Source organism: Myxine glutinosa, chromosome 13, assembly GCF_964187855.1.
Source record: "Myxine glutinosa chromosome 13, kmMyxGlut1.1, whole genome shotgun sequence".
Lineage (NCBI taxonomy): Eukaryota > Metazoa > Chordata > Myxini > Myxiniformes > Myxinidae > Myxine > Myxine glutinosa.
Window position 1 is genome coordinate 52,394,549 of NC_136273.1, and position 25,306 is coordinate 52,419,854.

General features: G+C 42.7%; 1 protein-coding gene across 3 annotated transcripts; it reads left to right on the forward strand.

Moving 5' to 3' along the window:
* Positions 1-559: 559 nt before the first annotated feature.
* On the forward strand, positions 560-24,086 carry LOC137438318 (myelin protein zero-like protein 3). Of its 3 annotated transcripts, XM_078767478.1 has the most exons (8): positions 560-657; positions 1,234-1,326; positions 1,438-1,554; positions 1,699-1,877; positions 6,637-6,698; positions 16,462-16,613; positions 18,858-19,086; positions 22,945-24,086. In XM_078767478.1, exons 5-8 carry the CDS (start codon positions 6,647-6,649, stop codon positions 23,259-23,261), a joined length of 750 nt encoding a protein of 249 aa, XP_078623604.1. In that variant the 5' UTR covers positions 560-657; positions 1,234-1,326; positions 1,438-1,554; positions 1,699-1,877; positions 6,637-6,646; the 3' UTR covers positions 23,262-24,086. The 3 variants fall into 3 exon arrangements, with proteins under 3 accessions (XP_078623604.1, XP_078623606.1, XP_078623605.1); XM_078767480.1 differs by lacking the exons at positions 560-657; positions 1,234-1,326; positions 16,462-16,613 and having other exon boundaries at positions 1,432-1,554; positions 22,945-23,484; XM_078767479.1 differs by lacking the exons at positions 560-657; positions 1,234-1,326; positions 1,438-1,554; positions 6,637-6,698 and having other exon boundaries at positions 1,705-1,877; positions 22,945-23,484.
* Positions 24,087-25,306: the final 1,220 nt, after the last annotated feature.

Consider the following 25,306-nt stretch of genomic DNA (forward strand, 5'->3'; position numbering starts at 1 on the left):
ACAACCAACCTGTCTGCGGTGAGTGAGTAAAAGGCCCTCAGAACCAGTTTCATCGCGGGAGATTCCAATGATTATGAAACCTTTAGTTTCTACAGCGTGAAGCCGAGCTCGGTGGGAGGCAGGAGCACCAGCCCAGAGGGGAGAGCAGTACTCCATCAATCTATGGATTAAAGTTTTGTAAGTGGTTCAGAGCTCAGTTGTTCCAAGTAAGGACTTTGCACAATGGAGGATGCCTAGTTGGTGACGGGTCCATACCACCTCACCTATGACGTCATAATTATGAATATAAAATTCTACAGGCAGAGGCGATCCTATGGTGAAAATTTCGTGTCAATCGGACCAACGGTTGCCGAAAAAATGATTTGTAAAAACGCAGACACGCACATACTGTATGTATGCCACATGTACGGCAGACATATGTAAGCACCCGATCGCTTAACCCCGCTTTTGATGATGGTTCAGATGGAAATTCGAAACATTAAGTGAGTTGATACACACCTGAACGGAGAATCAGATAAGTTCAGAATTGCGTATTTAACACTCCACCTGTCCAAAGTCCACTCAACCTGAGCCGAGCTGTTTGGTGATGGTTTGTTGTTCTCCACATGCCATGGCAGATTAAGATGTTCATATGGACACCTGAGTTTGGTAAACAAGGTGAGTTTTAAAACATTACAAGTCTTTGTGAAACACTTTGAGATTGCGATTGTTTTGACCAAAATCTCCAATCATCTTAAATAAGGTAAAACTGCTTTGGCGCATTTTATTGCATTTCTCAGCAATGAAGTTAAACTTCCCCTTTGTTAAATAGATCTGAACTTAACCTGAAACCTGTTAACATTGCCTGTCTTGTTACCTTGTATCAAGCCTTCCTTGATGATATTGTCCATAAGTTATCTCTACCTTTGGATCATGTCCTTGTAATAATCTGTGAACATCCTCCATCACTCGGAAACCTTTAACAAAACCTCCTTTTCGTCTTTACCCTGTAAATTCTCTGCTGTGTTTGCAACATTTACTCTCCTTGAACTTTACAATAATTTATGGGTAAATATTTTCACAATGCAGATATCGGGGGTAACAACTTGGGACCTGAGGCAGGTTATTATAAAAGTGCTTTTTTTGTGCTGCAGATGAAGATTTCGCTTTATAATCAAAGGAATGAGGAAAGGTTTCAATGTTTACCTCACCTTACTGCCCTTTGTGCTAATTTAAATTGACATTTGCAAATAGGTGTGGTGACATTTTCGCATCAGAAAAGACATGACGCTTCTTCTGCGACAAAACAACTGCAGGCTAAAATAAACATATTGGATAACAGGTCAGGTGAGTATCATGCTTCAGTTTCGGGAAATGTGCAAACCGGTTTATATTCAAATTACGTGGCGTGGTTATGGTGCTGCATGTTCATTGGCCGTCATCACATTCACCAAACAGGTTTACCGGATTATTTAAGGCCGAGGATTGCGAACATCGGCTTCTTCTGGTGTCATCTTGAAAGAGCCCGACCTGTGTCGAGGAGTTTGGGTGAGACCTGGGGCTCAGCACACACAGGTAAGTGATGAAATGCGCGACTTACCGAGTCCTCCATCTCTATAGACCCAGGATCATTTAATCTTCTTTCCTGAACTCACGGTTCATAATGCTGCAAATGTCGGTCCAAATCCTGCTTCATTTGTTCATTTCTTCTTTGCATAGAACAAAGGATGGAATCGAAGCAACGTTGATCGACATATTCCATCGGACCTGGGAACAAGGAGTGAAATCGGACGAGTGTTGATCGGTGTGTTAGAACCAACGACGACGCATTTGAACCGACGTGGGAATCCAACCGAGGTTGATGCAACAAGCAAAGCATAGCGATTCAAACAAAGAAGGTAAAAGTGCACGATCTTCAATCCCACGCCTCCTTCCAGATCTCTTCTGCCCCCGTTAATTCACCACCAGATCCACTTTTTTGGAAATTCCGACTTCTTTCCTGGAAGTTCTAGCAGTGTCCATGTGTTTTATGCCTCTCCCACCCCCCTCCCCTTCCCATGCCTCCTCCCCCAAAGCCCTCTCCCTCCTACAGATCTCCCGATGTCCCTGTTATTTGCTGTTGTACTTGTGTGCTTCCTTCTCTCCCCCCATATTGTCTCCCGCTCCCTCTATTGTATGTTTTGTGTGTACGTTTGTTTTTTTTGTGATTGATGTTAGCTCTTACACGAGCCTCGACCTTGTATACAAAAAAAAAAAATCTCATGTTTTGTCCACACATGATTGATGTTCAGGTTCCCACAGGAGAAAGATTGTTGGTAAGACCAACATTGATGCAATCAAGTGGTACGAAGTGATTCAGAGAGGTATTTTAAAAGTAGAACAATGGATGGAATGGAATTAATAGAACATAGATCGAGGTAATGTAACCAGAATGGGGAGAAAGGATAATCTCACGTTTCGGGTGTTAACCCTTCCTCGGAACAAAGTGCTCTATCCTGCACAAACAAAGCTCGTTCTTTCTATTTTAAAGGTATTTCTGGTAAATAATGATATTTTGGAATTTCCAATACCCATACCTGTTATGGTTATATATGTAGTTGTAGATTTAGTTACCTGAACCTGTAATTACATTGGGCGATGGCATTACGATTTTGTTTGTTGTTATTGAAATTTGTCCTACACAAGGCTAAAGTTACTATATGCTTCGGGCTACAAAAGAAAACAAAAAATAACGATCAAAGATGAAGGAGGTAGAAATTTATATTATTATAGTTATTGAAAGAAAATGGATCGGAAGATGTGGGAAGAAAGTGACCGGCAAAGAATTCCAAATTGATACAGCAAGTGGGAAAATGCGACAAACCTGAGCAGAAACCGAGAATGTGTCCAGAACTCTTTGTTCTACACCTAGGTGTGGCCAGAGTGTATAGGTGCGAAGTGGTGGGAAGAGGGGTCTCCAGACCAAAGACCCTGACAGAGGGTACCAGGTTGGAAAGAGCAGAGGAGCAATTACCATGAAAATATCTGTAAAACAAACTTGGAATAGCAACAGACCTACGATGTGAAAGGCTTGTAGAGAAGAGTCGAGCTCTACTCCAATCAAATTGACTACGCACTTCTGGAGCCTGTCAAATAAGGACAGATGACAGGCTGGTGCTCCAGCCCAAATGTCGCAACAGGAACCCATAAGGGGGTGTATAGTTCTTTTATACAAATAGAGGATAGCATCTAGAGGTCCATATTTGTGTGCTAGATAGAGACAACCAACTCGCATCAAAGCACTCTGCAATGCCCGATATATACTTCTCCCAGCTGAGATTGGGGAAGATATCAAGACCAAGGAGACACAGGTTTGATGCTTCCAGCAAGATCAAAGGACCAATGTGCACAGGAGGAAAAAAAACCCGAGTCTAAAACGAGACAGGGACAGCAATTTATTCTCTTGGCATTGAAGGTTACCAGTCACTCATGATACCACTTCAACACGTTCTCTAAATCATTATTTACTGAAGTACAAACCTCACTTCGAGAAGTGTTACTTGTTTAGGGGATACAAGGTAGACTGTGGAATCATCGGCATATATGGTAAGCTGGGATGGAACATTATCAGACTAGTCATTGATATATACCATGAAGAGGGTAGGACCAACAACAGAACCTTGAGGAACACCAGAATTTACAGAGCAAATATGGGATGATTGGCCATCAAGGCCCACCTTCAACTTTCGGTCAGAAAGGAAAGCAGAAATTATGAAGAACATTCCACCCGACACACCATATAACTTGCACAGTACAATACTGTATGTCTCTCATGCCACACCCTTAACAAGGCCTTTGGAATATTCAAAGCCACTCAACAGGTCTCACCCATAAAATCTAAGGCTCTGTCAAAATGATCGGGAGAACAAGTCGCCCGTCGACCTAGAATGGCGAAAGTCATACAAACGGTCAGCAAGAAGTTCATTGTCCTCAAGGTGAGAAAGAAGCTTATCTACTATACACCCCTGCGACCTTTCAACACCCTTTAAACCCCCTTAGCGCCCCACCCAAGAATCCCAAGATCCTTTAGGCCACAAAATACCCTTAAGACCCAAAAGACACTGAAAACCCAAAGACCAGAAGACCAAAAAACTCACAGAAGACCGAAAAAGTCCCTGAGGCCCCAAAAGACCCAAAGGTCCCCAAAGACCCAAAAGTCCAGAGGACCCAAAAGACCCAGATAACACAAAAGACACCAAGTACCAAAACACCCAGATGGCCCAAAAGTCCCCAAGGACTCAAAAGACCCAGATGCCCCAAAAGTCCCCAAGGACCCAAAAGACCCAGATGACCCAAAATACTCACAAGATCCCAAAGTCCATGAGGACCGAAAAAACCAGATGACCCAAAAGTCCCTGATGACCCAAAAGTCCCTGAAGACCCAAAAGTCCACGAGGACTCAAAAGACCCAGATGATCCAAAAGTCCCTGATGACCCAAAAGACTGAGAATCCAAAAGACCCAAAAGTCCCCAACGACACAAAAGTCCCTGAGGACCCAAAAGTTAAGAAGGACCCAAAAGACCCCGAAGAGCCAAAATATCCCCACAGTACGGCAGGCAGGTATGCTACAAGGTGGTGAAAGACAATTGGAAAATTTGGTCCAACGGATCGACGGGCCCACTGGTGATTGATAAAGCATTGAAAGATCATATAAATCACAGGAAGAAGACTAATGGAGTGGTAAATAGTAGCCAGAGAACGCTCACCAACTGCCTTAAAAGCAGGGACAACAGAAGCCATTTTCCATGATGAGGCAAACACCGAGTCGGCCAAGCACATATTATACAGCTTGGCAAGAATTGGTACAGGTTCAGGGCACACCTTTGCAATACAACTACAGGAATCTCATCAGGACCAGTAGCTTTTGTGACATCCAACGAATGAATAATTATGGCATCATTCTCAGGAGTGACAAGGGGGCCAGAAATAACCTTATCTGTGTCGGATAAAAAAAAACCAGGAAGGGAATGTCCATCATCGTTAAGTGAGGAGTTCAAGGAAAATTGCTCTGCAAAAAGATTGGCCTCATCCATAGGGGCGGAAAGAACCTCAGGACCATGAAAGAGAGGCAGCATAGAGGAGTTGTTGTGGTTAACAACATTGTTGGCAATCCGGCAGAAGTATCTTACAGCAATTGCTAGCTTCACAAAACAGCACCTTTGAATCAAAGGTCCACAGCAAATGGTACTGCTTGAAAAAATGGTTACGATGAGCAATTACTGCCGCACACGCAGGAATGAACTAGGGTTGAAAATGAGCCTTTATCTGATAGGTACGTGAAGGAATATAATTCTCAATGTCAATGTGAATCCATTGGGATATTTCCTCAGAAGCGAAATCCAGACCCAGTCTGAAAACAGATGTCTGTCGGAGATGTAAACAGATTGAATGTCCACACATCAAGAACACTTTCAAAGATTCAATTCTCTGGAGAAGATTCACTCGAATATAATAAGGATTAAAACACAGTTTAGCAGTAGAATAAAGGCGTACCCAAACAGGACTCAACACAAACGTATCCACAAAATCTTCTGTCAATTCGGCTGACTTTACTCCCTTTATAGTGAATGAGGACAAAGGACAAAGCAGGGTCGGGCTGTCTTTGAAGTGGAAGTGTGAAGGGAGGGAGAAGATAGGGGGACAAAGAGCTCCTGACAACACAGAGTCAGACATTCTTTTACCAGTTGGCCAGCAAGAAACACAATGGGAATTGCATCATTGAGGCACCATGAGTCGTCAGTAAGACAGGATAAAGCATTTCTCAAACCTCATCTCTGAAGCTGGTATTTACAAAGTGATGCAAATGAGAGATAAGTCAGGAGACGACGATGGTTCACGAGTGAGCGGTATTCAATGACAAAGGACGGACTATAACCGAAACAGGCCCGGACAGGCCAGGCCTGGAAATGTCAAAACGAAGGTTACTGACCTTGAAATGATAGAAAATAATGTATAATCAGTTCTGAGGTTGGTTAGCTACACAATACCGAAAATTCGGTGAAAAATGAAATGAAAAACATAAAAGAAATAAATAAATTTTAAAAAAGAAAAAAATTTGAGCTCCGTGGGACTAGACACATGACATTCGCCTAACCAAATATCGAAACCCCTGTCAGATTCCACCAAACCCCTCGGAGAAGATGTGGCTTGAACTCGATTACCCCCTAAAAAGACATCTTTTTCGGGCGTGGCTCCGCCCACAATGGGCTGCTCACAGGGTTCAGACATACATGGAGGCGGCCATCTTGGATTTTGATGTGGCGAGCCAATTTTCAATAGCGTTCTCCCTTATGCCGATACACCCACACACCAGATTAGAAGTTGGTACTTCGCTTATTTTTCAAGATATTCCGCTCACAAGGTTCAGACATACGTGGCGGCGGCCATCTTGGATTTTGACGTGGGTTGCACCCACACACCAAATTAGAATTCGGTCCTTCGCTTACGCACGCACGTATGCACGCACGCACGTCCGCACGCACGGACGGACGGGAAAACCATAGTCCCCCTTTCGCTTCGTGGTGCAACGGGGGACAATAAATAATGTGGTGGAAAATGGGAGAGTGTGGGGGCTCAATGAAAGATTAACAGCAATCTAACTGCTATTCTGATTGCAGGGAACGCAATATGGAATTGTGGATGCTCATCACAATATCAACTGCTTTTCTTCTTCAATGTGGTAAGAATTTGAATAACTGGTATGTTTTTTTAAATATAAATAAGTTGAATCAATGCATCATAAAAAGAAGGGGGTAGTTGAGTGATTGGTTTAAAAGGAGGGATGACTTGCAGCTCAAAATGATTGACAGGTGTCAATGGAAGTCCTGCCTGCCATACCGTCATTACCACGAAGCATTACCATTACCACGTCATTACCACATTACCACGTCATTACCACATTACCACGAAGCCAAGGAGATGAACAATAGTAATCCCCATTACACTTGTTGTTGGTAGTTCTTAGCAGACAAAGATATGAGGAAAGTGGTTGGCAATGGCAGGCCCCGAAGGTGACTGACATGACAAATTCTTGAGACTTGAGACAAATCTGACCGCAAAGGCTGAACCTGTACGTCTGCTTGAAGTGTTTAGTCTTGGTGTTTGTGGTGTCCTGCTTTTTGAAGATCCATAATTTAATTGTTTTTAAGGAATTATGTAATTTATCATTTATTTAAGTTTCCCTTGAAAGACCGAGGGTCTTTGTATTTATATCTTTGTAAAAAAATTATAATTATGTATTTATTTTTTCCCAAATTCCAAGCATGTTAATTTCAATAATTTAGTTATTTCTGGTTCCCGGAGGGAGTCATTAAGTGTTGTCTTGGTGTCCCACCTTTTGAAGAATAATTTTTTAAATTTCATTTTAATGATTTTTTATTCAATCATTTGATTTTCCAATTAAGAAATTTCAAGTTTCAAATATTAAATTTTTTATTATTTATTTTAAAAAAAATCAATTATTTAAAATAAAAAAATTTCAATAACAGCATTTTTATTATTTAATTAGTTTTCCATTTTTAATTGTTTCATTTTTCCATTATTTCATTTCCTATTATTATGGTTCCCAGAGGGAGGCATTAAGCATTTTTAGTCTTGATGTCCGTGGTTGCCCGCTTTTTGAAAAAAAAGATACGCTTGTTTTCATTACAAGGAATAATTTCAAGTTGGACCAATTGGCTAATACTACGAGTTGGCTAAAGTGGGAACCATCAGCGATCTCAGATCACAGCTCTCTCGTTTTCAAAGTGGACTGTTGCACACTTGATATGAAGTTGCCAGGCAGCATGGTCTACAGCCTGTGTTTTCCATAGTTGATGGTTGATATTTCAGATCGAGAGAGACTTCTTCAGTGAATTTTTTTAACATTTATATGGAGCCCCTCGACTGCATTTTCCAGTGCTCAACTCCCAATGCAGCACAACCTTGGACAGGAGATCTTCGTCCATCTGGACCACATGGCCTGCCTAACTCAGCTGAGTCTGCAGGAGAATGGCCTCTATGCTGGTGTTGTTGGATCTTTATTAGCACCTCCACATTGTCAAAGTATTGCCATCGGATTTTGAGAATGGTGCGGAGACAGCGTTGAAGGAAGCAGTCAAGGAGGCACAATGCCAGCAATGTGCTGTCTTTCAATCCTGACAAATCTCACACTCTTACTATGTCTCTCCGAAAAGACCGACTGGGAAACCCTCCTCCTGTAGCAGCATAGCAAACCTGTTGTGCATTTTGTGATACAAGCACCAAATTTGGCACAAATGTACATTAATATGTTGCGAACATTTTCAGATATTGGGCCACTTGAAATTCCGTAATTTTTTTTTCAAATTTTTTCAAATTTCGTAATTTCAAATTTTTCGGGTGACACCGTCACAATTTCGGTCTTCGAGGCCGGCCGATATAGTGGGGCGGCTTAGCCCAAATATTCAAAAGAATTGTGCATTTTGTGATACAAGCACCAAATTTGGCACAAATGTACATTAATATGTTGCGAACATTGTGTGGTCAGCAATGAAGACGAGAGTCTGAATTACATGTATGCAAAAGACCTTGTGAACCAATGAAGCAAATACACGGGTAAGCATGAATTAAATCTAGGGCATGATATAATTTCCATGATGTTTACCTCTACACTCAATGGTGGAAGGAGGTAATGTTTTGATCCCAGCTTGTCTGTATGTCTGTTTGTCTGTTAGTCCACAAAATTCCAGACAAAGCTTGTAGTAGTGGTAGTTGTAGTGGTAGTGGTGATAACAGAAATTGTTATATAGAACTGAACTTATATTATTATTATATGCAGAAAATAACTTCATTTCTATATGCCCTGCAGTGGACAGGTTAATTGGTTTATGCACTGAAGGGGTCACCCTGGTGTGCACTGCTGTGTACTGCCTCACTGAGTTGTTCAGGTATGATGTACTCAGCACAAGCTTCCGGTCGGCCCGGAGGTGGGGGTGCGGGGCCTGTCACGGAACATCAAAACAAACGGCCTGCCAGGGCCGCCCAAAAGTCGGGCGTGAGGGGTGCGTCCACTAATGGAACGCCTCTCGCTTCCCAGATCGAGGGCCACGTGGTCAGGAGAACCTCGTCCCTTCCGGTCACACTTTGCCTATCGGCCGGCCTCGAAGACCGAAATTGTGACGGTGTCACCCGAAAAATTTGAAATTACGAAATTTGAAAAAATTTGAAAAAAACAATTACGGAATTTCAAGTGGCCCAATATCTGAAAATGTTCGCAACATATTAATGTACATTTGTGCCAAATTTGGTGCTTGTATCACAAAATGCACAATTCTTTTGAATATTTGGGCTAAGCCGCCCCACTATCCCATCTACTTTCTCAACAATCCTCTCCAAGAAGTTCTGTCGCTCAAACTTTTGGGTCTCACTATCTGCCATGATCTTTCTTGGGAAAACCACATTGCCAAGCTGGCCCCCAAAGCCAGTCGCCGACTGGGCATCGTGCATCGTGTGAAGTCCTTCCTTGGCACACCTGAGCTCCTCACCACATACAAGGCTTTCATCCGCAGCTCAATGGAATACTGCTCCCCCCTCTGGGCTGGTGCTCCTGCCTCACACCTAGCTCGTCTTCACGCTGTTGAAGCCAAAGCTTTCAGAATCATTGGGAATCTCCTGCGGAGAAGCTAACTCCGAGGGCCTTTCACTGACTCACCGCAGGCAGGTTGGTGGTCTTTCTGTCTTCTACCGACTCCTCTCCGGCCTTGCTCCCCCAGCTCTCTCTGTGCTGTGTCCCCCAAATATTCCTACAGGTCACACAAGATCTGCCAGCAACCCTCTTATGGATAAACTGCCAAAATCTAGGCTCTCTGCTCACCTTCACTCTTTCATTCCCCTTTTTTCCCGCCTCTGGAACAAACTCCCCCATTCCCTTCAATCCCACTCCTCCCTCCAGGTCTTTAAAACAGCTGTTCACCACCATCTCTTATCTTCCCCCATCCAAAACCTTGATCTTTTCTACCCCCGCTAATTCACCCCCAGATCCATTTTTTCGAAATTCCAACTTCTTTCCTGGAAGTCCTTGCAGTGTCCATATGTTTTATACCTCTCCCACCTCCCACCAAGCCCTCTCCCTCCCACAGTTCTCTCGATGTCCCTGCTCTCAAATGTTGTGTTTGTGTCCTTCCACCTCTCTCCCCATCTTGTCTACCACTCCCCTTATTTTGTGTTTTATGTGTCGGTTTGTGTCGGTTTGACTTTTTGTGTGATTAATGTTAGCTCTTTCACGAGCCTCGATCTTGCATACAAAAAAATAATAATAATAATAATAACAAGTACAAATACATTCAAAGTACACCGCCCCATGCCAAATAATTAAATATGCTGCAGCGCGGCATTGCCGGGGCGCCTCTGGCGCCCGGCAATACCGCAGTGCAGCTCATTGAGGCTGCATTGGGAGGGAGAGGTGTACACTAATTGATTGATTAATTGTATAATTAAAATCAATAAAAGATTATCACAAAATATTTTCATAATCAATTGGCTAATCGCATAACTAAACCACTAGTGCTTCATCCGAAGATGTATCTTTTAGAAATTTAATTAAATAAGTCATTTATAAAAAATTAAATAATTAATTGATTACTCAATAAATAATTAATCGATTAATCAATAAATAATTAATAGATGAAATGATTAATCAATAAATCAAAAATATCCTTGATAGCCACATCACTTGGTCACTCATGTCCAAATATTAGCTTCCCAGCTCAAAAGGTGCCTGAGATATTGGCCAAATGAGAAAGAAAATAAATAAATGATTAATAATGAAAATAAATAAATAATAATCATAAAAAAATTAAATTATTAATCAATTTGGTCAGAGAACACATAAACTACCACTATTTCATCAGAATCTGTAACTTTAAAAAAAAAAAATTTTTTGTCATTAATCGAATAATTAAATAATTAATCGATTAATTGATTAATTAATAAATCAAAAATATCCTTTGCAGCCAAATCACCTGGTCATTGGCATGTCCAAATATCAGCTTCCTAACTCAAAAGGTGCCTGAGTTAATAATGGTCAGAAGAGAAATGAAATTTAATTAATTAAATAAGTACTTAATTAAACGCTAATAATTAAATAACTCCTCAATTAATTGATTATTCAAAAAACAAAAAATACCGTATTTGACAAAGGACTTGCTCACTACTGTGCCGAAATTTCAGCTTCCTAGCTCAAAGGATGGCTGAGATATCGTCCGGACAACCAAGAAAGAAAACAAACAAGAAACCAGAGTGAAAACTGAGTACTCTCTTTCAGCGTGCGTCACTGCCGAGCCCCCTTTGGTGCCCGGCAATGACGATTTGCAATGCCTGGAGATGGCATAGGAAAGGAGCGGTGTACAACAAGTACACATACATTCAAAGTACACCGCCCCATGCCAAATAATTAAATATGCTGCAGCGCGGCATTGCCGGGGCGCCTCCGGCGCCCGGCAATACCGCAGTGCAGCTCATTGAGGCTGCATTGGGAGGGAGAGGTGTACACTAATTGATTGATTAATTGTATAATTAAAATCAATAAAAGATTATCACAAAATATTTTCATAATCAATTGGCTAATCGCATAACTAAACCACTAGTGCTTCATCCGAAGATGTATCTTTTAGAAATTTAATTAAATAAGTCATTTATAAAAAATTAAATAATTAATTGATTACTCAATAAATAATTAATCGATTAATCAATAAATACTTAATAGATGAAATGATTAATCAATAAATCAAAAATATCCTTGATAGCCACATCACTTGGTCACTCATGTCCAAATATTAGCTTCCCAGCTCAAAAGGTGCCTGAGATATTGGCCAAATGAGAAAGAAAATAAATAAATGATTAATAATGAAAATAAATAAATAATAATCATAAAAAAATTAAATTATTAATCAATTTGGTCAGAGAACACATAAACTACCACTATTTCATCAGAATCTGTAACTTTAAAAAAAAAATTTTTTTTGTCATTAATCGAATAATTAAATAATTAATCGATTAATTGATTAATTAATAAATCAAAAATATCCTTTGCAGCCAAATCACCTGGTCATTGGCATGTCCAAATATCAGCTTCCTAACTCAAAAGGTGCCTGAGTTAATAATGGTCAGAAGAGAAATGAAATTTAATTAATTAAATAAGTACTTAATTAAACGCTAATAATTAAATAACTCCTCAATTAATTGATTATTCAAAAAACAAAAAATACCGTATTTGACAAAGGACTTGCTCACTACTGTGCCGAAATTTCAGCTTCCTAGCTCAAAGGATGGCTGAGATATCGTCCGGACAACCAAGAAAGAAAACAAACAAACAAGAAAACAAGAAACCAGAGTGAAAACTGAGTACTCTCTTTCAGCGTGCGTCACTGCCGAGCCCCCTTTGGTGCCCGGCAATGACGATTTGCAATGCCTGGAGATGGCATAGGAAAGGAGCGGTGTACAACAAGAAACCAGAGTGAAAACTGAGTACTCTCTTTCAGCGTGCGTCACTGCCGAGCCCCCTTCGGTGCCCGGCAATGACGATTTGCAATGCCTGGAGATGGCATAGGAAAGGAGCGGTGTACAACAAGAAACCAGAGTGAAAACTGAGTACTCTCTTTCAGCGTGCGTCACTGCCGAGCCCCCTTCGGTGCCCGGCAATGACGATTTGCAATGCCTGGAGGTGGCATAGGAAAGGAGCGGTGTACAATAATAATTGTGACTCATGAGTCAGCACCATAAAGGGGCTGGGGATGACAACAACTGTGCAAACCTTGACTTTGGTTTGCATACATGGGTTGTGTTTTTCCAGACATGCTTAAGGAGTCTCCAAAGGCACTAATGGCTTTGGAGAACCTGTTGCAAAATTACCCTAATACACCACCGAGGATCCACACCCCCACATGACACCATATACCTGGAGCATCGTGATTTATTGAACAAATCGGAGAAATGTTATTCATTTTCTCTGATAACAAATTGACAACTCATCCATCCACATGTATATGTAGCTTTCCAGAGTGAAATGTTATATTGCCGAAACTGCTTCCAATCTTGTTTTATATGATTGATATTTGTATAAGCAATTATATGTGCAATAATTCACTTGGTAATGTTTCAAACCATTGAAGATAATTTCCAGCCCACAGTTAAAGTCGAATAATGCGTTTGGATTTTAAAACTTAGACCCAAACATTAGAAATTCCCACATTATTCGAAAACATTTCATAATTATTGTTTGATGAACTTTACTCAAGACACATCTTCTCAAAGTGCAGGTGTGTCCTTGAATACCTCGGAGAAGTTCGGGTTTCTCGACAAACTTGGTCAGATAACTGAGTTGGAGTACAATTTCCGACTCTGTAAAGCAGCGTTAGGCATGTGGCATTTTGATTCATTGTTTGAAAGCTTGAAGGAATTGAAAAGCAAAAAGAAAAGAAAAACTGTTACCAACATACAGCTGGTAGGATGATGTACCTGTACTCTATATACCGAAATGACTTTAAAGAAGTACACAACAACACAACAACAGGCATTTTAAAGGCCATTTTCCCTGCAAGAGCGGGGGTGAGCCTTGCGGTCCCCATGACAATCTTCTCCATTTTGCCCTATTTTCTGCATCTCTCCTTGTTAACCCCCTTGCCCGCATTTCTTCTTCCACCATCTTCAGCCAAGTCTTTCTCGGTCTTCCCCTTCCTCTACTTCCTTCCACATTCATTTCCATCACTCTTTTCAACCAGTCACTTTCATCCTTCCTCAACACATGACCAAACCATCTCAAACTGTTTCTCTTCACAGCATCCATCACAGGCTCTATTCCCATCATCTTTCGACTTCCTCTCTCTCAACGATACTCCACACATCCACCAAACCATTCGCATTTCCACCCTTTCCAGCCTTCGTTGCTGCTCTACGTTCATTACAAATGTCTCGCTCCCATAAATCATAACACTTCTCACACATGCAGCATACACCTTTCCCTTCAGCTTCAACGACACTCCCCTCCTCGTCAGCATGCCACTCAGTTCCCGAAACTTCTTCCATGCACATCTCACTCTAGTAACCGTTGCTGAGTCTGATCCACCTTCTCCATTCAGCATATCTCCTAGGTAACAAAATGTTTTCACACCTTTCAGCTTCACGCCATCTCCAAGATGCAACTCAACATTTCCTCCATCTGCAGCTCCCTCTGTGCACACCTTACACTTGAATGTAGCTGCCACACTGGTTAATGACCCTCTCAAACCACTACATTTTTGATGAACCAACTCAGCGCACATTGTACATTGAATGGGGTTCACTCCGACACCCTTCCTGCACACAGCACATGGCCACTTCCCAGTTCTTTCCACCTCACCACATGCTTTACCACTTGCCATCACCTTTGTTTTTCCGATATTCACCTTCAGACCTTTCGTCTCCATACATTCCTTCCACTTGTTCATCTTCTCCTTCAGTCCATCCATACTTTCTGCAATCAACACCAGATCATCTGCATACAACAACTCCCACGGTAAACCCTCCTTTACGTTCCGAGCCAGCACCTCCATCACAGCTACAAATAGTAGTGGACTTAGTACCGACCCCTGATGCACTCCCACCTTCACCTCAAACTCACCACTGTTCCCGTCCTTCGTCCTTACAGCTGTGCGCGCTCTTTTGTACATTGCCATCACTACTCTGATCAACCATTCCTCCACTCCTAACTTCCTCAATGCCCATGTCACTACTTCACGTGGAACCCTGTCGACTGCTTTCTCCAGATCAACAAACCCAAGAAACAACTTCTTCCTCTTCTCCATGTACTTCTCCTGCAACTGCCTCACAATAAAAAGTGCATCTGTCGTTCCTCTTCCTGGCATAAATCCAAACTGCATTTCGTCAATCTTTACTTTCTTCCTTATCCTCCTCTCCAACAACCTTTCCAATACCTTCATTCCATGCTCCAATAACTTTATCGCTCGATACGAGACACAGTCCAGAGGGTCACCTTTCCCCTTGTATAGAGGGACAAGGGTACTCAGTTCCCAATCCACTGGAATGCGGCCTTCTTTCACCACCAGATTGCAGGTCTCTGTCATTCTCTTCACACCCCAATTTTCTGCTGCCTTCAACATATCTCCCACAACTCCCGTCGGCCCTCCCACTTTTCTACTCTTCATTGCTTTAATCGCTTCCTCAACTTCCTTCTCGGTTATCTTCTCTGCCGGTCCTAAAACTGGGTTACTCTCTATGTTGCCATCCCATTCATTCTCTGCATTCAACAGTATTTCCATATATTTCTTCCATCTTCCTTTAATTCCATCTGGGTCCACAACGATTTGTCCCACTTCATCCTTCAAGCAACTCACCCCCATCACATCACACCTCTCTTTCGCTATCTGCTTTGCAATCCTGAATACCGCTCTCTGACTCCCTTCCAAATCCAAGCTTTCTCCGAACATTTTTCTACATGCCTCCTGCGCCTTTGCTACCTCTTTCTTTGCAGCCTTCTTGGCTGCCTTGTAACTTTCATGCTCTTCCTTTTCTGCCCCCGTACCTTTCGCCTTCTGCCACTCCTTGAACTTCTTCCTCTTCTCGTCAATCTTCTTTCCAACTTCATCATCCCACCACCATGTTTCCGAGTCCCTCGGTGGTCCTTTTGTCCATCCACATACCTCACCAATGGCTCCCAACAGACTATGTTTCATTGACATCCAACCACTTTCAAGCTCAACCACAACATCCTCTACCCTACTCAGCCTCTCTTTTAATGCCTCCCTCACTGTCACCTCTTTCAACCTCCACACCTTCATTCTCGGTTGGTACTTCACCTGCCGAGCTCTCCTCGCACCTTTCAACCTTATGTCGAAGACAACCAAGTGGTGCGGTGAAACAGCCTCCTCCCCCGGGATCACCTTTGTGTCCCGGAGGTGCCCCCTTTCTTGCCTACGCACCATCAGGTAGTCAACTGTTGTCGTCAACCCACCTGAAGTGTATGTAACAAGCTTATTATCCTCTTTCTGGAACTGAGTATTACAAATCAACAAATCAGCTCCATCAGCAAACTCCAAAATCCTTTCACCTTCTCCATTTCTCACACCATATCCGTAACCCCCATGAACTCCCTCAAAACCATCCATACTCCTTCCCACATGTCCATTTAGGTCTCCTCCTACCACAACAACTTCCTTATCTTTCACGTTTTCCATCAGCTTCTCTATTGCACACCAGAACTTGTCCTTCTCTTCATCGCTCCGACCAACCTGCGGAGCATATCCCGAGATGACGTTCACCAAGAGCTTTCCAATCATCATTCTCACCATCATCAACCTATCACTCACTCTAGTCACACTCACCACACTGTCTACAAACAACTGTAAGGAAGGACATGAGTAATTAAAATTGCTTGGTAGGATTACTAATTGAGCCTTTATTAAATTGCACTTCATTTGTGTGCTCCACAGCTTCTTTGACTCTGGCAAATAAGGGAAGCAGAAATGATAAAATGAATGTAATTGAAGGTACACGTATCACAATCGAGTGCCTTTTCGAACCGGAATCTGAAAAGCCAAGTGTAATCTGGCTATGGGAGCCAGAAACGGGAGATCGCAGAGAGGTCAGTGTTATGTATATGAATGAAGATTTGAAATGTTTCATGAATGAGTACAAATGATTTATTTGATTGTGGTATCCATGCTGGTTATCAGCAATGATAAATTTGCACAGTAATACATTTCTCACCAGTTGGGTGTCTCAGAATTACTCGACCCACAAAAAAAATACACCTTTTACATTTTATTTATTAAATATTAAAATTGATTCCCACCAAATTGCACAAACATAATTATTGCACGTATGTTTCTCTGAACGATTCTTCAGAAGGAAAGACGGATGTCAGCACATTCCTTCCGAATGTTTTCCTTCAAATCTGCTACACTGCTTGATCTCATGCTATAAACCACATATTTCAGTGTTCCCAAAGGTAAAAGTCCAGTGCTGTTCGATATTGACTACGTAGGGGCCATTCTACCGGCTACGGTATCATATCACCTCAGAGGTATTGTTTCATCCAGCTGGTTTTGGACAGTCGTGGGATAATGTGGTGGTGCCCCCATCCTGTTGAAACCACACTTTTCTCATTTGTGCTTAAGCTGTGATTGAGAAAAGGAACCAAAACATCCAATTAAGGAAGCAAAACCGCCTTCTAACAAAGCCAGATAGTACCGGAAATTTATTTTTCTCTTCTTAAAAGTAATGGCCGAACAACGTCACCATGGACAGCACACCACACCATAATTATTGGACCGTACTGAAGATGAGATGCATCAGTTCAATTGGGATTCTCATCACTCCAATATCGGTAATTATGATGGAAGACTCTCCAGATCAAAAGGAACGAGGGCGAATCACTGAGGTTGAAGTCAGATAAAAATAGGGCCAATACCCATGGGCAGGAGTGCTGTAAGGGGGGGGGGGGGGGGGAAGTTAGGTTGATTCCAAGGGCCCTGCACTGACAAGGGCCCTAAAAAGTATTCGAACATGAGGTAAAAATTCTCAATATTAAATTATTAACCAGGCTTTGCAGTCTTGCCATGCTGTCCATTGAAAGTCAGTTGGCCAGAAAGCTGGACTTCAAAGTCTTGATCAGTGACTTTGCCAGCAACAAGGCTCGGCGCTGGGGTCTTGGTGTGTGAGGCTGAGCAAGGACCAGTGATAACTAAATGGCATGGCTATGGATATTGGATCACTACACTTGCTATGTATACTTGTATGTATACTCTGATGCTGATTTTATTATTTTGTTTTTTATATCATTCTCAAGATGATAATGTTAATTTATTTTAATTGAAGAGGTTAATGTATGTTGTAATTCTTACCATTAAAATGACATTTAGACTGTAAAAGATGGCCTTTAGCACATTTCTTGTGTGGGTATCAGTCTTGCATCAAATAGTGAATTCCATACTGTATGCAGAAATATAAGCATTGCTTCAACCTCCTGGCAAAAAGTCGGGGGAAAAATGTGCGCGCGTGCTTCATAGGGGCCCATTGTGATATCTTTTCATGGGGCCCAAAATCCCTGGCGGTGCCCCTGCCCATGGGTTCACCAAGTAGAACCAGGGAACGACTACTCGGTGTGGATGACGCACAACATATGTAATGGAGAAGAAAGTAAATACATATTTTGGGGGCCAAACCCCAGATTTTTTTAATGCCATGAACAAACTTTTGATGAAGGTTGTAGTCCAGTTTCATCAAACTCATGTGTGTAGTTTGAGAGAAGAGAGCAAATACCTATTTTGGAGGGGATCAAACCCCCTCCCCTGTAGACCCTCTTAATGAGCGCAGATTTTTATGTGGTCAATACATCTTCGTTTGGCATCAGATATGAAGCTTGTGGCCAAGTTTAATCGAAATTGTGTGTTTGGTTCAAGCGATAATGACTAAACTGTTTACACACTCATTCACCTGCTCACTCACTTACTGACTTACCTGTAGACACTGCTTGATCGCATAAGCTCACCAGACTAAAGTCCCGATGAGCTAATCATGTTGGTTCCACATCAGGTCTATGCATTACACTCACAAAATTCCATGTGGATCAGCATCTCATTATGAAGAGCTTGAACAAAGGTAACCATATAAGCATGCGTCTTGTTACCTGTGTCACCGAAGTTGGATTGAGGTTATGTTTTCACACCTGTCAACAGGTTGGGATGAGGAGAATGTAACATTACGAGTACCAGATTAAATTATATATAAAACTATTCAAGGGTTTATGAGATTATCCTTTCTTCGAAGTCAACTGTCATTCTTTACATTGTTTGATAAGTCTCTCTTTCTCCTGAATTTCCTTCAGATATTCATGGATCTCGGGATACCTGTGGATAACCTGGACAGGCAGTTCTCTGGCAGGTTGTCTTGTCCTGGAAACTTTCTTGCTGGGAATGCATCTCTTGAGATTTCTAACATCACCAAGCAAGACTCGGGGACATTTTTCTGTCAAGTTCAAAAATACCAGGTCATCTTGTTTCACAGCGTGGTTCTAAACGTTACCAAGGGCACGCGTGGTGTTCCTCAATCTCCAGGTCAGTGTTTAATCAAGATACTGAACTTCAAACCTAAAGTCTCCCCACATGCCCATCAACCCTAATCATTGTATTGCCTTCTTCATCATGTCATCTTCCATTAACATTTCTTCATTCATACATATTCATTCAATCACAATAAATTCTTTCCCAAAATCTCGATCTTACTCCCACGAGGGAGTAATGCATTCGATCGTGTCCGTCCGTGTGTGTGTATGTGTGTTCGTATGTTCGTGTGTTTGTGAACAAGATATCTGGAAAAGTTCTGAACGGATTTGGATGAAAGTTGGTGGGATGATTGCCCTTTGGATAAGGAAGAATTGATTAGTTTTTGGTGAACCTCAGGATATTATTCCGGATCCAGGAATTTTTTGAAGGATTTTTTACCATTGGAAGATAGGGCTCAGCAGCGGCCACCCACGGCGGGAGTATGCGCTCTACAGAGTGGCGTTCTAGTTTTATTCTAAAATTTAGATAAAGTAATTTTTTTAATGAAATGTGCATTTGAACTATGTGAATTCCATTTATGGATGGGCTGGCAGAATGTTCTCGACTCTGGACTCCAGACTGTGGAGGTACGCACACTCAACTCTAAACTGTCTCCCCTGGGTTCGAACCACTGCTCAGCTATAAACTGTCATCCCAATGATCATCGATGTGTGTGTGTGTGTCGTCCCTCTGATGGACATTAAACTGGGTGTCCCATCTGGCAGCATTCATTGGTGGATGTTAAAGACCTCACAGTGTCCTTCGCGAAGAGTAGATGAGCTATCACCAGTATCCTGAACAAATTACAAATTCCTGCCCTAACTACTGCTGGGAAGGCAATGGCAAACCATCCAGCATAACTCTTGCTCAGGAAGCTGCTTCAGCAGCACTGAGGCTCTGTGAAGAGTATGATACATCAGAAAGGCAGAAAGAGAGAACTACAGTGCTTAGTCGAGCATCACGCCTGGACAAGAAGGACGACAAAACTTTTGCCGAAAACCTCCCATGGGCAACCCCACAAGAACGTGAGAATAATTGTGCCCGAAAAGAAGAAGAAGAATAAAATGACTCTCCATTTGTTTTAACTTATTAACCCATTTCCCTGGGAGTAAATCCTTTACTCACTGGAACGGGGCTGTGGAAAATATTGTCGCGCGGACCCTTCCGGTTAACACCAGGGACCACGGATGGACCAGAACGGATTTACTTGAGGCGACGACCAAACACGGATTCAGCTATCAAACGCGGGAGGAAGAAGGGAATTGGAAGCTGTGGTAAAAGCGCTCAACTTCAGCGGACTGACGGCAGCTGCAGGGAATTAATGAACTCGAACAAGCAAGATTAGAAGGTACAAAAATAGAGATTTATTCACGGCACCCGATAACAAGGAATGCGACGGTAATCAAATAATGGGCCTAAATTGGGATCCCAGACACCTCACTTCAGAAACGAGACACAGGAAAATTAATTAAAGGAAAAGAATGGTCGTGTAATGTTCTGTGGTGCGTCCTTATCTGTCTGTGGTCTGTCGTCCCCACTTGGCTCCAAGCTCCGCTGCACACCATGAGGTCCCTCGCCCCAAGCTCCAAAGCACCACGCAGGCCCGAGCCAACGCCCTCTCCGTGCGCACACGCGGTCCCGCCCGTTCACAGCACCGAAAGCACCGAGCACCGCTCCAAGCACCACGCAGATGGTGAACCAACGACCAATAGGACCTCTCAAGACCAAGAATAAGCGCAAGAGCTTCAAGCACGTCCAGACCCAAAGAGCACAAGGGCTAGAGCTGCGCAAGAGCCTAGAGCAAGAGCAAGAGAGAAAATGTCGTTCGGCGCGCCCTTATATAACCTGGGTTACGACGTCAGCCTTGGCGCTCCACCCAATCAGCGCCTTCCACCGAACCTCCTTCTTAGTTGCTATGCAAGTTCGTGATGCAAGTTCGTGATGCAACCAGTGGCAGCCATCATCGGCGGTGTCCTGGCCTGGTTTCCTGTCTGTTTTCTTCCAAAGTCATTTTCAGGGAAGGGAATTTAATTACTGCGTGGACTAAAGGGCCTGTCTAAGTGTCTACAGGTGTGCATTGCTATAAGGGACAAAGGTTTGATTACCAGGTGTGACACACAGGGGTTTATTCTTAATCCCTACACAATCTAACACCCGAACATCCTGGTATGTTCACAGGTATACTCTTACCCGACAAATCGGACTACACATGGAACTTATCACAGGTAGATTCCCTATCGCGACAGACGAAGTATGTTACCTATTCAGATCTACCTGACTCTAGATATTGCTCTACCCTACCGGCATAACATTATATTGTGCACTCCTGTTTCATTTTGCAAACATGTCATCATTACCTCTGTTACCCGGTTAAACAGTCATCCAGTACGTCAATGCATGTACTTGAGAATAACAGTAAAAAATCATTAGAAAGACAAACAACAAAATCATAGTTATAAAAAACATACCGCACAATACTACAAACCCGGTCCCTATGTTAATCAAATGTTACGATTTCAATTCCAACTTGGGATGTCAATAAATTGGTCCAACTATTTCCCAAATTTTACAAGTGGAAATAAACATAAAATATTTTACTGTTAAACTGAGTGACCAGAAGACATGGTTAGATGCAAACTCAATGTCCCTCATCAAGACGTGGTTATATGCAAACTCAATGTCCCTCATCAAGACATGGTTAGATGCAAACTCAATGTCCCTCATCAAGACGTGGTTAGATGCAAACTCAATGTCCCTCATCAAGACGTGGTTAGATGCAAACTCAATGTCCCTCATCAAGACGTGGTTAGATGCAAACTCAATGTCCCTCATCAAGACGTGGTTAGATGCAAACCCAATGTCCCTCATCAAGACGTGGTTAGATGCAAACTCAATGTCCCTCATCAAGACGTGGTTATATGCAAACCCAATGTCCATCATCAAGACGTGGTTAGATGCAAACCCAATGTCCCTCATGAAGACGTGGTTAGATGCAAACTCAATGTCCCTCATCAAGATGTGGTTAGATGCAAACTCAATGTCCCTCATCAAGACATGATTAGATGCAAACTCAATGTCCCTCATCAAGACGTGGTTAGATGCAAACTCAATGTCCCTCATCAAGACGTGGTTATATGCAAACCCAATGTCCATCATCAAGACGTGGTTAGATGCAAACCCAATGTCCCTCATGAAGACGTGGTTAGATGCAAACTCAATGTCCCTCATCAAGATGTGGTTAGATGCAAACTCAATGTCCCTCATCAAGACATGATTAGATGCAAACTCAATGTGCCTCATCAAGACGTGGTTAGATGCAAACTCAATGTCCCTCATCAAGACGCGGTTATATGCAAACCCAATGTCCATCATCAGGACGTGGTTAGATGCAAAATAAATGTCCCTCATCAAGACATGGTTAGATGCAAACTCAATGTCCCTCATCAAGACATGGTTAGATACAAAGTCAATGTCCCTCAAGACGTGGTTACATGCAAACTCAATGTCCCTCATCAAGATGTGGTTAGATGCAAAATGAATGTCCCTCATCAAGATGTGCTTAGATGCAAACCCAATGTCCATCATCAAGACGTGGTTAGATGCAAACTCAATGTCCCTCATCAAGACGTGGCGAGATGCAAACTCAATGTCCCTCGCCCCCCCCCCCCCCCCCCCAAAAAGATCTGCTCAATATCAGCAAAGATGTTATTGCATAGAAAGAATAAAAACACTCACAATTTTAGCATTTGGCCGTGAGCATCATAATTTACCAATCAGATGGTCATCAAAGCTGATTTTAATCCTTATTCACAAATCCTGTATTACCTACCATGCTAGATGAGCATTAACATCTTTTTATTCTTTCCTCAGATAATGGACAGGACAAGGTTTCCAGAGCTCCATTGTTGTTGCTGTTTCTGCTGAGTGGTCTCACTCTCAGTCTTGTAGTCGTCTGCATCATTCTGTGTGTGATTATCATTAAAACAATCCGCAAAAAGGGAATGGATCAAAGACCGAGTACCAAGAAACAGGAAAACCAGAGTGGGGGATGCAACAATGAATCAACAAATCAAAAAGACGTTGAAAAGGAACTAATTCCACCTGAAAAGTTTGTTACATTAACAATCATGGCACCTGAGTGCAAGAAGCAACTTAAACAGAGCGAAAATATATTGAGGGTCGCATAGATCAGCGGGATGTAAACGGACAGTCAGGACAGGTACCATTGGATTGGAGAATAGCAAATGTAACACCAGTACTATATATAGGCGGACTCGAGGGGTCGGGGAGGGGGGGCGTAAAGCGAGTTGAACTTGAAATTAGCGCCTCAAGGCCACACTTCCGGTTCCTCTTCGCTCCTAAAAACCAACCACCGGAAGTTCCTCCATGAATATCCGGGAATTCGAATAAGTAACTAACTATTATCCTTACATATTATAACTACTTGCCTATTGAGCTTACATTACTAAAAAATAGCGTTAGGTAATTTTTCAACGGCCTCATATTGGGTTCAACAATCCGTGACCATGTGATGGTGGAGCTCCCACGTTAAGAAGGTCGCAGTCAAATGCGCCAAGGGCCGAAATCTAATTCGATGCCTCACTGGCACTTCCTGGGGAGCCCACCAGGGAAGGTAGTGGGGTGGCTTAGCCCAAATATTCAAAAGAATTGTGCATTTTGTGATACAAGCACCAAATTTGGCACAAATGTACATTAATATGTTGCGAACATTTTCAGATATTGGGCCACTTGAAATTCTCTTTTTATGTCCGCCATATTGGATTTCAAAATGGCCGCCACTTGAAATCTACATTTGCTATTATCTCTGGACGTAATGTAGCTATTGACTTGATTCTGGTATCTAAATGTATGTTTTTGGGGGCAAGGAATCCAATGGTACCAATTTCAACTTAATATTATCTATCACAGTCTGTTATATAATTTTATTTGGAAATTATCTAGGCAAATATTGGATTCAACACAATACTTTGAAAAGAATGTCTTAGTTCTGTAAATATAAATAAATAAAAAATAAAGTGTTGCACAGGAGACCCCACTTCCAATATACATAGGGATGATGCTGCATGCTCATACACGCAAGAAGGAATTGGTCGACAGACTGTCACACCTTGGCCTGAGCATCTCCTATGATAGAGTGCTCCAGCTCTCAGCACAGATGGGCAACAGTGTCTGCCAACAGTTTCACAGAGAACGAGTGGTCTGCCCTCCGAAGATGCGTGGCAAAGTGTTTACAACTGCCGCTGTAGACAACATAGATCACAACCCCAGTGCAACAACATCAAAGGACTCCTTCCATGGTACCGCTATCTCCCTCATACAACATCCTTCTTACACTGGTGAAGGAGTGGATCGGAGTATCGTCATTGTTGGAGGATCTGGGGATGTCCAAGACAGTCGCCCCCTTGTCGCACTACTACACTGATGTACCCCCTGTCACTAGCAGCATCAAGAAGTCGCCTGTCCCAGCTGCTAAAGTGGCGTCATTGACCAGAGGAGACTTCAAACAGCAGACTGATGAAGAATACCAATGGCTAGGCAATGCAAAGCGAGTCCTAGAAGACAACACTGGTACAGTGGACAATGACAACACATCTTGGGCTGCATTTCATGCCAGCCGACAGCCACCAGATGCTCGAGTCATCTGCCCCACGTCCCTGCTTCCACTCTTCCTGGAGAGTGCCCACACAGTGGCCATGATCCGGCACTCAATGGACGTCGTGAAGAATGCTGTGGAACACCTGAATCCTGGACAGACACCAGTGGTCACCGTTGATCAGCCACTGTTTGCTTTGGCCAAGCAGATACAGTGGAAGTGGCCAGAGAGCTATGGTGAAGACCAGATAGTGGTGATGTTTGGTGGCCTCCACATAGAGATGGCGGCACTGAGGACACTGGGGGACTGGCTGAAAGGGAGTGGTTGGGTGCAAGCACTTGTGCAAGCCGAGATTGCGACAGCAGGGACAGCAGACTCATTCCTGCGAGCATCCCATGTCTTGCGCACAAGAAGAACACATCAAGTGACTGCAGCAGCACTGTACATCCTGCAACACCGTGCCTACAACCACTACTGTCTGGGAGAAACCAGGGATGCAGAGGACCTTCCGGAGTTTGAAGACTGGTGTTGCCAGAGAGGAGAAGACATCCCCCAGTTTCACTACTGGGCAACCGTGCTGGAACTAGAACTGTTGGTTCTAGTGTATGTGCGTTCTCT

Bases quoted from the DNA above. Each gene is read 5' to 3' on its own strand.
- LOC137438318 (XM_078767478.1), top strand. From the start codon at position 6,647: ATGGAATTGTGGATGCTCATCACAATATCAACTGCTTTTCTTCTTCAA. The intron at 16,614-18,857 runs GTCAGTGTTATG...AATTTCCTTCAG, and splicing joins AAACGGGAGATCGCAGAGAG to ATATTCATGGATCTCGGGAT. The intron at 19,087-22,944 runs GTCAGTGTTTAA...TTCTTTCCTCAG, and splicing joins TGGTGTTCCTCAATCTCCAG to ATAATGGACAGGACAAGGTT.